At 41.1% G+C, this 13,452-nt stretch overlaps 1 protein-coding gene across 1 annotated transcript in view; it reads left to right on the forward strand.

The window, feature by feature from the left end:
• The first annotated feature begins 1,008 nt into the window (after positions 1–1,008).
• Positions 1,009–13,452, forward strand: part of GNAI1 (G protein subunit alpha i1) — a 35,712-nt gene continuing 23,268 nt past the window's right edge. The window contains exon 1 of the mRNA XM_009953146.2: positions 1,009–1,126. Within this exon, the coding sequence (XP_009951448.1) occupies positions 1,009–1,126 (118 nt within the window). The remainder of the gene's footprint in view (positions 1,127–13,452) is intronic.

The raw sequence follows: 13,452 nt of genomic DNA on the forward strand, positions 1-13,452 counted from the left end.
CAGGCGCGGCGGTGACCGTGGCGAGCGGCCTGCTCGGCCTGCTCCCTTACCGCCCGGCGGGCGGCCCGAACCGCCCCTGCGGGCGTCGGTACAACCCTGCCCCCCCCCCCCCCCCCCCGCGGGATGGAACCTCCCGCACAGAACCGTTTGAACTCGAGCCCTCAGCGGTTTCCCCCCACCACCAGCAGGTCCCCGCGGCTCGCGCGCGATAGCGTCACGCAGACGCAGCGGCAGCGCCCTTTTTAACCTCATCTACGTCCCGCTCCTGTTGCGCTCCTCCCCGCCTCCTCCCCCCCCCCCCCCCCGCAACGGCTCGCGGATGCCGTGCGCACGCGCAGTCGCCCCGCCCTTCCCGCTGTGCGCGCTTTCCCCGACTCCCCCGCCCGCCCCCCCCCCCCCCCCCCCCGTGTGGGCGGTGCGCGCGACCGAGCGAGCGCCTCCGGAGGGGCGGGGGCGGTGCCGCGGGAGCGCGAGGGCCGCGACGGCGGGAGCGGCGTCAGCCCGGGGCGCGTGGCCTCCCCCGGCAGCCGCCCGCCTTCTCCCTCCGCGCTTCCCCGGGGTGGCCTCAGGCGAGCCTCCCCTCGCCCACCCCCCCTCAGGCGAGCCTCCCCTCCCCTCCCCTTGCCCGCCCACCCTCAGGCGAGCCTCCCCTCCCCTCCCCTTGCCCGCCCACACTCAGACGAGCCTCCCCTCGCCCGCCCCCCCCCTCAGGCGAGCCTCCTTTCCCCTCCCGTCGCCCGCCCCCCCCTCAGGCGAGCCTCCCTCCCCTCCCCTCGCCCGCCCGCTCTCCGCTTTCTTCCTCGCCGCCCGCTTCTGCGTGAGGCAACCTCGGCGAGCGGTGCCTGCGCCGTTGCGTTTCAGGTGAGGGAGGGGGGGAAGGAGAAAGCGAGCGGGGAGGCGCTCCCTCCCCCTCCCTCCTCAGCGCCTCTCCGGCGGCCCCGGGCGCGAAACCCCGCCGTTCCGTTGCTTCTCTTCTCCCGGCGAAGTAAAGCAGCCCCCCTTCCCAAAATGGGCTGCACGCTGAGCGCCGAGGACAAGGCGGCGGTGGAGAGGAGCAAGATGATCGACAGGAACCTGCGAGAGGATGGCGAGAAGGCGGCCAGGGAGGTCAAGCTGCTCCTCTTAGGTAAGGGCTCCCGCGAGGCGAGGGTCCCCCTGAAGCAGCCCGCTCCCCCCCCCCAGCCCCGAGGCGAGGTGCCCCCTCGCCTCCCAGCCCGGCGGTGAGGGCCCCTTGATGGCGAGGGCGGGGCGGGTGCCCGCCGAGGCGGCTGGCAGCTAATGTGGCACCCGGGGATGGCCGCGCAGAGGGCCCCGCTCCTCGGGCGTGGAGGGCGGTTGGGAGGGGGATGCCTTCCTCCGGTAACGCGGCGGAGGGGGCGCCGCTCTGCCCTGGTGGGGTTACGTGCTTATGGCCCCTCAAAAGTTTTCGGGGGGAGGGGAGGCACAGCAGCCCCTTCGCGCAGGTGGGCACCTCGGCTTCTTGCAGGGTTAGGGGTGGGGCCGTCCTGGGGAGGCGGCACGGCATAGCTTGTGCCGGGGCCCTTGTTCAGAGCGAGCCCTAACTTCCATATGGAGGGGGGAAAACGTCTCAAATTTTGGCGTCGATTCTGTGTACTTCTGCGCAGAGGAAGGAAATTTTAGGTTGGAGGATGTTTGCTCTTAAGGTTTCTTTTAGACCTGAACATCTCCTCAACTGTTGCTGTGAGAATGAAGTGCAGAAAGCATCAAAGGAACACAAGGCAAAGCGCTATTTAAGTTTTTGCGTTGTGGGGTGTTTGTTTTTTTTGGTGGAAGTTGCTTATGTTGCTGAAGTCTTAACAACGGGAAGTACAACCATGATGGGGGTTCTAAATGCGTAATGTAGTGACTCACGTAATATGCTATCATGTGTTCTTCGGTTTTGCTCGCAAGTACTTGAAGCTAGCTTTTTTGTGTATCTTAAGTGATATGCATGTGTGTAAACGTAAGTAAGATTATTTTTAAAAATGTAGAAGAAAAAAGGAAGTGAAGGTTTTTATTAGAAATACCTTTGTGCAGGACTAAAACTACTGTACAACTTGTGGACAGCTGAATGCTGCAAGAATTGTATTGTACTAATGTTGTAGGGAGTTTTGCAGCATGTGCCATATAGCTAAACCAGACCAGCTGTAACTCCTAATCCAAAGTTAAATAGCTGTTGAGTTGCAGCTTTCCTTGTGCTGCCCTTTCCCTCCCAGAGCTACAGTTTTGGGCAAACTTTTTAAACAACTGCCCAATTTCTTGCTCCCCTTGACATTGGTTTTTGCTAGATTGCTCTTCTACGGTGATCTATTCACTACAAACATTGTAGTAGACCTCTTAAATAGCTTCTTTCTGTTATTGAATTCTAAAATAGGTCCAGAAAGGTACAAGAAACAGAAGTATTTTAATGTGTAGGTGAAGAGATGAAATAAACCTAGTATGGGAAAACAAATGTCCTGAAATGTGTTTATAGATTTAAAATGTCACTTCTGAAAGAAACAATTAAAGCTTTTCTTTTTGGTTTGTTTTCTGGAGAGCGTTAGGTGTTTGGTGGATGCTGTGCCTAGTCCTGCACACTTTTGGAATGCTCAGATTGTTCCATGGAAGGGTTGTCCCTTGTGTGATCAATAGCAGTACTGCAGAAGGTGCTTCTGTCTCTTTCAAAGGTGGCAAAGTAATGCTTTATGTGTCTTCTGGGAAGGCATTTAAGATAATTTTTCAGTATTTTGCTGTTCTGTATGGAACTTCTAGTACATGTGATTTGGTAGTCATCTTCATATCTTTCATCATATTTGGTGGGTACAGATAAAGTCCACATCAATAGAAAGATGCTTTAAACTTGAGAATTACTTTTGTCACTATTTTCAGTTGTTTAATTCTCTTAATGTATAAAGTCCTGTGTTATGAGCTTTTGGTTTTTAATTTTGTAAATTCTGTGTTTCTGATACCTAAAAGCTTTTGAGGAAAGTATATTTTTGTGCTGGAATCCTATGAAATCTTAGCATATGGAACAAATGTTCAATTACATGTATTTTCTCATAGTGTTCTGAGCAGTATTTCACTTGGTTTAATATTTCCGCCTCCCCTATTAAAAAGAGGTGTGAAAACTAGGAGGTTAACTTCTTTTAGGACCAGTGTTTAAGTCATTATTTGCACAAAAGTACCTAAATGTTTACTGAACTCAGAGTGAGGTTTTGTGATGCACCTGTGGATGCATTTGTGTATGAACGTTTTTCTGTTACTTTCCTTGCAACTGTGTCAGATTTCTTAAATGTTATAGGAATGCTTTATCCGTTGGCAAAACTATTTAAAGTTACTTCCACTAGAGTCAGTGTCTTCTCACTGCTCACTTTCCCAATTGCTTGTTCAGCCCATATGTCATAGTTTATCGGTTGTACTCCTGCATCTATTTATGGGCTTGTTCTGTTAAAAAGATACTGAAATGAAAGTACAAATTGTGGTCTGCTGCCAGGGAAATGCAATGTGTGAGAGGCATCTAAAATACTTCACTTACGTAGAAAAAGAGCATGTAGCTGTATACCTATTGACCCAACAAGGCACATTTATTCCAGCATCTCTAAGAACTATGTTTTTGTTTGGTGATTAGAGGATCCTACTGAAGCTTCAACTAGAATGCTCAGTTGAGGGAAGATGTGTTTATAAAGTCAGTCTATTTCTAGCCTTTAATTTGTTCCATTATATGCTTTTCTAAAGTTTTTTCTAAAATGGGAAGTTGCGGTGATTTAATTGAGAGATGTGACATTGCTGTATCTAAACCATGACTTTATGAACAACATCACTGATCCATGTTAGATTTATGTTTTGTTGTTGTGTCTCTAGGAAGAAGCAGACACACTGCACAGCTGTGCAAAATATTGTTGGCCTGGATTATCTCACTTCTTTCGCTGTATCAGTAAATTGGTGCATCATTTTGTACAAATTTGACTGCAGGTCATTTGGAATAAAAATACTGGATTTGGAACACCATCCGTGTATAACAACACTTTAACCTTGTAAGTCCGTGCACTTCAGTGTGCTCCCAACAGCAGGAGAACCTTTTCTGGAAAATTTCTGAGCACCATCCTCATTATTAGAAGTAAGCTGAATTTGAGCATATAGTTTGTAAAACAAATGGAAAACACTTCTTTATACATGGAATTTGGTGGTTTTATTTTTAAAAAACATTAAATAAGCGAGCTTCTTTCATTTAAAGTTATTTTCAATCAATATGTGACAAAGAAATACTTAAATTTCATGGTAACTCAACAAAAAGTATAAGTGCACTCTAGTATATTGTCCAACACTAAAAATTTAACATACAAAAGTACTTTTCCTTAAGCACTTTAATATTTTGTGTCAAGTTGATAGTTCCTAAGCTTCTGGTTCCTAATTGTTTGAATATTCTTATGGTATTTGTTGTCATTTCTTGTAGGTAAGCTCATATACTTGGTGCGAGTGAGATTTTGAAAAGCATTGTGTATTTTGGCTGGCTTCCAAGTAGAGGAAGCAGTAGACCCAAGTTGTTTTTCTCTTTCATAGCTCCTTATCTTAACTTTTAGTGTTCAACAAGTAAAGATTCCAGTGATGCTTGCAGAGTGAATGTAGTTCTACTCATGTTGGGAGATGGTAGTTCTCTGCGATCGATCTGTGTACTGCATTAATATACACGTGATCCAGATCAGGTGTGGATTTGCAAGTACATTTCTCTTGAATTAGCTAAAGCATGTAAGACTGAATTTATGCCAACTGCAGGAGAACAGGCAGTACCTCATTTAGTAGAAAGCCTTCTGGTATGAGGTTAACTCATCAGGTTTTATGAATACATTCAAACTGGCAGCATGAGTTTATAGGATTAGCGCTTTGTCTTGTGGATTATCACATTCTTCACCTAATATAGCAAATTCAGTGTTCAGGTTCTTACTATCTTGAATGAAAAAGGCAGCAGCTATGTCTTAAGCATTCCTTAGGAGTGGGTCCTGGGATCCAGGAGGTCACAGACCATGTATTTGACAACTGTAATTATCCGTTGTCTTTCTGGACAATCACATTTGTAGATTTCAGTTCAATGGATACCTTTATACTCATCACCAAGAGTCACATTTCCATTCCTGAATAGATCCTTGCAATTTGTACTGGAACATTGACATGTCACGTTCTTAAAGATGCCTGGTTTTTAACTTAAGACAGCATACTGCTCTTAATCTTTTTCATTGCAGTTCTTCCTGTTCCTTAAGGCAGTAACTAGAACAATTTGGTTGTTATTCCAGATCTTCACATCTCGGGCATCTTTCTCTGGCTGCTTTTCTTTTGTTACAGACCTGCATCTTTCTGTCTGCTCAGTCAACCGACTCTCACTGCATAATCATCTTTTCAACAGCGTGATCCTCGCAGTCCTTGGCAATACCTGCCTTCCTCCAGACCTGGCTGCATATTGGACTAAAAAAAAAAAAATACATGCTGTTTGTACCATTATGTCTCTTGCTTTTCCTCCAGAGTATTCTCTTTCTCCACCCTTGCAGGCAAAAAAAAGACTTCAGAAGTCTGAACTTACAGGAGTTCTCAAAAAAGCCTTATTCTGAGAAACAGCTATTGCACACTTCAGAGACTATGCCAGCCTAGTCCAAAACATTTCTGACAAAATACTTCCTGTCTCACCTTCGGAGACAGCTGTCTATAGATATTTACAGAGTTTACTGCTTATTTAAAAGCTGTTTCGTGATACCTGAAAGAAGTGTTTAATGTTTGGGTTTATTTCTTTTTTTGCTTGTTAGTCTTGTCTGTCTGCCACCCCCCTGTCTGCTTAGGTTTCGCAGGAGTTCTGAACTAGAAGCTCTCTTGTATTTTAATATGGTACAGTTGGACTCTGGCCGTCAGGATATTTTTTATGTGGACTTTTGTATCTGACTTGGTAGTTAAGTTAATGAAATCCTCAAGCCTTTGTACTAAATGTGACAATATTTTCAAAGAACAAAATCAAAATTATTAGATTTCCATAGTGTAATTATCCCCTTTGCTTTTGTGAAAGGAAGCTCATGGACGTGCAGAGAAGATGGCCATTCAGTAATGGTTGTGTTTGTATAATTGCAGTTTGAGTTCTTTTATCTTTATCTCTTTCTGTTTGAATGTTGATGTAATGATTTACAATGTCATAATGTTGGCTTTTAATGTGTGTATAGACTTCTGCACTACAATACAAATCAGTGATTTCAGGTCACCTGTTGTTAAAATTATTATTTTAAAATCTTCATTTTGGAACTTTCTTTGGAAAAATCACTGTTCAAGGCCAGGTTGGATGGGGCTTTGAGCAACCTGATCTAGTGGAAGGTGTCCCTGCCATGGCAGGGGGGTTAGAACTCCTTTTTAAGGTCCCTTCCAACCCAGCCCATTCTGCGATTGTATCATGGTTTTAATTCCTTAACATTCTTAGGAAAAAATTTACCTTCAGTACATGTTGTTTCAGAAACAGCTAGAGAGAAACCATGTGTTGTGTACTATGCCATGATACTAGTAATGGTGACATGGCTTTTTTGTCTCTTGTTTAAAGAGTGTAGTTATGGATATATAAAAATGATCTTTTGTATCAGACATTCAGGCTTTTTTTATATTTTATTTTTAGAAAACATTTTAAGCTTAAAAATTTATTTTCCTTCAAGTTGTCTTTTAAAAACAATATAATGCTGCTTTGGTGTTCGTTCCCCCCCTGAATTAGAGACCAGAAACCACTGGTAAGGTACTTTTTGGTAAGCTGTTCACTCCCAGCATCAGTGGTGCCTCAAGACTGTATGTAAGTTCTGTAATACACTGATTTGATTAGTTTCTTAGTTTTTCTGGCAACACGGTTATATCATCATTGTGCTGATAGGACAGTTTACTTCAGTCCTACAGATTATATTACTGAAATGATCGTGTATTTAAGCAAACCTCCTTTTGTGAAGTTATTTTTAACTCACTTGAGAACTAAAGTTTATGGTATAGCTCCTTGTGTAGCAGTTGTGTTACCACAACTTGAACTCCGGTGTTGTGCTACAACGAGTTAGGCTGTGCTGATTTATATGATCATATCACCAAAGTGGATTGTTCTTTTCCTGCCACGTGTTACTCTTTAGTTGTTTTGGTCTTCTGAGAAGGAAGAGTTGAGTAGTCTGCACATCCTGAAGTCTAACTAAGTATTTTGAAACCAAACCGTGAGTCCGGGTTCAAAGGGCATAAAATTCTGAAGTCAGTTTTGCTGCTGAGCTTGGTGGATGTCTGCAGAGTTTCCTGTCATATTCTATCCAGCAGATGTCAAGGTAGAAAACTGGAAGTAGAAAAGCGCAATGTTAAGTGTGAAGTTTTTCTGCCATGGAAATGCTGAAATAAGTATCTGAACTGACTTGATAATTTGCTGTTAAAAGGTTTTTTGCAAGATGTGTATAGGAGAACCTGTAGTGATGAAATCTTGCTATTCTGAGGTTCAGTCTTAGTCATTGTCCAGCTTTACTGAGGTCAGCTGTTCTATTTATTGCCTGTGTTTGCTCAGTGTCCTACTGTTACCTCAGGCTTTGTGTAAATTACTGTTTTGTTGTTCTGTAAATGGAAGTTGGCGTCAGGTGAGAGATTCTGTGTCCGAAAAGTATTTAAGTTGGTAAGGTATACGGAGAGCAGTTGGAACTGCTTTAATCTTGAGAGCAAGAAGTTTTGAGCACACTATTCAGAAAAATGGAGAGTTTTTGGAGTGGTTTGACTTAGTAAGATTGCTTAGTGAAGGATAATTAAGATATTGAAATTTATCAGTCGATTAAGAGAAAAATAAACGGGTTTTGCCAGGACACTTTTGTGTACTAGGAATGTATGCTTTTGCAATAAAAGATGTGAACTCGTCTCTTCTTAATGCTGAGCATATTTTGTTCTCCTTGTCCCTTGAGTAGGAGCCGACAAGACAAAATAAGATTTGTTTGACGAGAATCAGAGTGGGAAATGAAGGAATGATATGGTGTCATAGACTAATTACCCATGTTTGTGACTGCCCATAACCCTTTCACTATGCTGTAAGAAGTGTTAGAGTTGGGGCTTTGGAAGACATTTCCCACTGTTGTGGCTTTGCCCTTGGAATTGCAAAGCTGTGGAGCCAGCTTCAAAATCTCCGGAATTAATCTATAGCTTGAATATTTAACAGGAGGTAAAGTATCATGTATCTGTTCATACTGTCCCAGCAAAATGGCTTAAAAATCACCTATGTGTTATTCCTTGATTTGAACATATGTTATCTGTTCAGGTCAAATTTTTGCTTTCCTTTCCACTTTGGTTTAATTGATGGCTAATTGATGAATTGCCGATCTTTTTAATTGATGGTTTAATTGATGGCTAGCTCTTTCCTTGAAAACTATGTTTCTGTGTAATTTTTAAAAATTTCTCTTGATTTCATTCTTTCAGGATCTCAGCTGATGGGAGTAATTGACGTAGAGCATTTAAGAACCAATTCTGTAAATAAGAGATTTGTTGTAAAACATAGGCAAATAAATTGCTTTCCTTTCCTGGCTTTGGTAATTGAAGGGTCACTGAAGCTCTGAATAAGATAATTTCTTGCATGTTTAGGTATCAATTTAATAAATCAAGTAGTGGTGTTGACGTATATCTATATCTTTATATGGTTGTTACATGTTTATATTTAGAGATGCGTGTAAACTGCAATATTATATGTATCTAAATTGATATTGGAATTAGAAAATACTTTTCATAAAGCTACATATTTAAAGTAACACCACTTGAAGTTACAGTGCTTTGATTTATGAAATAAACTGTACCTCATTACTTTTTCATGTATGCCTTTTAGAAATGGAGTATTGCATTTGAGGTTTGTGGTATACTTAGCAAAAGGTACCTGATGAAATCTGTAGTGAAATACAACAGTATCTAGGCAACCAGAATGGACAGGAAGTCTTTACAATCGTTGCTCTAAACAGATTGCTTTTAAAGAAGAAATCAATGTACTGTAATGAAAATTCCTGTTGAAGCTGTGAAGCAGGTTTATAATTCTTAATATCTTCTGATATTTAATATGGACTGTTTCTTGGAATGAGAATACTGTTGGAATCAAATGGCTACTGTATCCCATCTTCCTTTCGTAAAGTTGATAAAGTAATTTCTTGCTTAGAACTGTATGTTGGTTGTTTTTTTTTACATGGATGAAGCTGTTAGTTGTTTGGCTCATAATATGAGTTGTTACCCGTTACAGTCATAAGGATATTCTGAATATCTGGGTGTTTTTTTAATACTTTCCAGTAAAACTCAGGAGGTTCTTGCCCGCTTTCTAAATCCATATCAGAATGCTGGAAATAAGCAGTGCATGTTGTCTAATAAGCAGTTGAGCAATTCTAGAAGCTCTGTGTTGCTAAAACGGGAGAGTGCCCTTGCAGCATCTGGCTGAATGGTTTTGCCCTCTCCCTGGCACTTTCAAATGCTTAATTCAGTTTTGTGATGGTTTAATAGTTAAATTGGCTGTTCTGTTTGGTCTTCCTTTGCTGCTAGAGTGGTCAATTTAACCGGTATTTCACAACAGTCTGGGGAGGACCTGAATAAAAGCATGATGAGGAGCAGAGATATATGCCTTATGCAGATGGAGTACTGGAAGTGCATAGCAGCGGGTGGAGGGGAGAATCGGTGCAGAATAGGATTCTTTCGATTTCTGCATTTCTGTGTCACAGTTTACTGTAGAATCGCATTAGGAGTCACGTGAAATTGCGTTCACTTGTGAGGTGCAGTTGGTAGACATGTTAAACTCTATTCAAAACCCACGTAATTTAAAACCTCATTGCTGGAGTAGGAGGTAGTGCCAGGCTTTCTCAAGGAGTGTGTTGATTAGGGCATTTGATCGCAAAATGGAGGTACGAATTTCTCTTAGTTCCACGTCCAAGGAGTCTCAGACGTGTGTTTCCTTATGATATTCTAACTTATGGGTCATAGGCTTGACTAGGAAGAATCCTCTTCTACCTAGCGCTTTGTGAAGAATGCAGGATGGTTGTGGACAAGAAGCATAACTGCCAGCTCGGTGTCCAAACAGTAGAAAGGAGAATGGAGACATTAGTCTTCAGTTAAAACAGTGAAGTTGTACTAATATTATAAACAATACAGTGTGAATGTGGTATTGGAATGCAGTTTAAAACTTGGTATGACTGAAGATAGATGTCTTGCAATAACAACATTGGGAGTAAATAAGACTGTTGTCTTGACAATTTATAGATTTTATTTAATTAACTGTTACTTTGAATGGTCATTGATTTCAGAATCTACCAGTGATGTACTGTACCAGGGTGGACTGAAAATAAGCTGCTAAGTCTCATTTAAGTGTGATCTGTGTTCTTGGTGTATTAAGTATTTCTTGAAGCGTTTTGAAAGTGGATTTCTCAGCTGTATGCAGATTCAGTTACTGATCCTTAATAAATCCGGTAAACTGTTAGGAAGACCATTGTATGCTTTCTAAAGCCCTTAAAGTCATTGACAGGGATTCCTTCTAATGAGCTTTAGTGCCTCAGCAAAGGCTGTCATTTAATTCCTAGATGAGAGACTACCTAGGTTATTTTCTCTGTCTCTTTTCTGGTGCGTAGGACCTTTTGGGGTTAGATTAGATCAGGCTTTGACACGTGCTTGTTTGAGGCCTAACAAGCTGTAGTTTATGTGGGTATCTTATTCCTTGCTTCTGGATTTGTTTGGGTGCAACTGTCTAGTTGAATGGGTTGAAACTTTTATCTACTTCAGAGCTTTCTCAGTTTAATTTGAGACCAGTTAATTACAAAACCTGTTTAAACGACAACAAAAGCGAGATTTTTGTTTCAGTACTGCTAGCCACAAATAATATTCTGCTTGTAGGTAGCTTTGTGTGGAAAATGCATGTGCATGTAACAAAAGAATATGGTTCAATATACATGTGAATTTTCTTCCCTGGTTCAAATACAAATAAGGGTTCTCAAAATGTGTGCTTTTGAAAAAGATCGGTCTGGATAGCTAGATCTTTTAAAGTGACACAGTTTGAAATGTTAAATGAAGTCTTCACAATTTTTTGTTGAAAATGGAGACCTTTTTGTAGTGAATTTAGGTCAACTATCAATATGCTTATTTTCCTTATTTTTGTGGATCTTAGTCCTTGAACTACAAGATGAAAAACGCTTAAGTTAGATGTGGATGAAGACTGAGAATTTATCTGAGCTAAAGTTCATTGCACTGCTTTTTCAATAATGGGCTAACTTTTGGTGTAACTGCATTTATTTTGGTATAACTTTGACAGTACCCATTTATCTCGTTAGCAAATAATGCCTTAGTGTTACAGGACAAGTAGAGCTTTGAACAAAATCAGTTGAGATTTACGTGAGAGATCTGTTTCCTGTTTTGATAGAGATGCATGTACTTTGCTTTTTGATTTTTCCCAACTCTTTGTACAGTTACATAGTAATATGAGGTAGCAGGGACTGTGGACTCTCACAATTGTAGCTAGTTACAACAGTAGTGTTGTCCTGCATTCCTAGTAGAGCCTAAGATGAAAATATGCTGAGAATTCCAAGTTCTTTTGTTGTATCACTCCACCAGAATAACTTGTATTAAGTATGTCTCTGTTGCAGTGGGGAATTTTCTGTACAGTAGCTTTGGTTGTGATTAATGGTAGTCTGCTTGGTAGTGGAAGTTGTGTCTGGTATCTCAGTCACTGAACCTGCCGTCTTTGCACACTGTATTGATAGCTGAGTGAACAGTAAAAGAATGTGAAGGCCAACCACACTGTGAAGAAAAATGTCAGGGCACTCTGGATTTCAAGAGGTTATTGGAGGTCTGGGTAAGGCCTAGTGTGCTCCGTTGGCAGAAATTGACAGTAACTGTCTTGGTAAACAGTGCCAGAGCGAAGGAGGTGGCTCTTTCTGTTGGAGCACTCAGCTTATCTCTCATGTAGTGTGGTCATATGTAATACTCAAACTCCTGTTCTAGAAGGTCTTTAGTCATATTTCATACCATTATTTGAAATTACGTAGTGATTGTTTCTGGGCATACTATTATGTATGGAAAAAGGTAACCACTTCAACTTCTGTAAACAACAAATTTAAATCTTATTTTAATTTTGAAGAGAAGGTTAGTTATTTGTGATTAGTGAAGTTCCGTTAGAAACACTTAACAAGTTTCTGGGCTTTGAATTTTGAGGAGATTCCCAAATCTTTTAGAGGATAGTAGCGTGGAGGCTGGCTTTTGATACATTCAGGTAGTCAACTGATAATCTTACCAAGCTGCCGTCAGCATTGACATGTTAAGTAACCTGGATCCACAAATGTTTCAGCCACTAGTAGTGTGGCATATAGCTGTCAGGCAGCAAGCATGGTTACTATGTGGTTTTCATCTCTAAATGTGCATCCATTCCCTTGTTTAATTTCTGGCATAAGTAAGAGGTTTATTTCCAAACCTTTGAGTCTCAGTTTGTCATGGTCCTGCTGGCTTTGGCACCTCACACAAAGGAAGCTATGCTTATATCTTAATTGAAGAAAATACTTCTGATTTTAAAGTAAAACGGCACTGTCCCTCTGTAAGGCAATGATACTGTTTTTTAAGAGATCTCTTGTACGTTCTTAACAATAGCCTTAAAGTAGATTCAATTCCAAGGTGCCAGATTTCCTTTTGAATGTTTCACAAAGTTTCTGAAACATGACACTTGATTGCACTGATGCTGTCCTGTACAGCAAGACAATGAGTCCACAACATGGATATGGTATAAGTGACACACATAATGATAAAGGATTCCTACTATATAGCCATAGCTGTACAACCAGTAATTTGAAACAGTTGAGGAATATAAATATAAGGACAGCTTTGAAGACCTAGATACAATTTGTATTCAAAAGCTGCATGCGTTCAAGTGTGTCGTACATAAAATTGCACATAATAAAATTTCTGCTAAGGTGTCTGCTTATCACATACATCAAATTCTAAACAAAAAGATTTCATAAAACCTTTGTCATAAAGAGATTTTAAGCACTAATAGAAAATCTGAAATAGCTGGAAACTCAAGTCATACTTCTAAAGATAAAGGTATGAATAAAAGTTACCTCAAGGTTTGCAAAATGGAGTGTGCACTCTGCTCACTTCCCCATTAAATTTTATTTTTTGAATTCACTGAGTTCCAGAGGTTATGCTGAATATAAACTCATAGTTTTCCTTTGTTGTTCCAGTACTAAACTAATTAATACAGTCTTTATTGCTTGCTTATATGTTTACTATAGGCTAGGTATCTAAGAAGCTTAAAGCAATTTATTGGAGGTCTAGACCTGAATAAACACACGGGACGCTCATGTGAGTTGTTATGGCATTGTTTCTTGAGGTACTGTTTTATATTAATGGTTTCTTAAATTACGTTTGTATATATTTTATGTGTCCTATTGATTTCAAACATCTACTAAGAGCAATACTGAAGACCTAGGAAAGACAAAAATTACTTGTAATTAA

Source organism: Leptosomus discolor, chromosome 1 (assembly GCF_034619465.1).
Source record: "Leptosomus discolor isolate bLepDis1 chromosome 1, bLepDis1.hap2, whole genome shotgun sequence".
Lineage (NCBI taxonomy): Eukaryota > Metazoa > Chordata > Aves > Leptosomiformes > Leptosomidae > Leptosomus > Leptosomus discolor.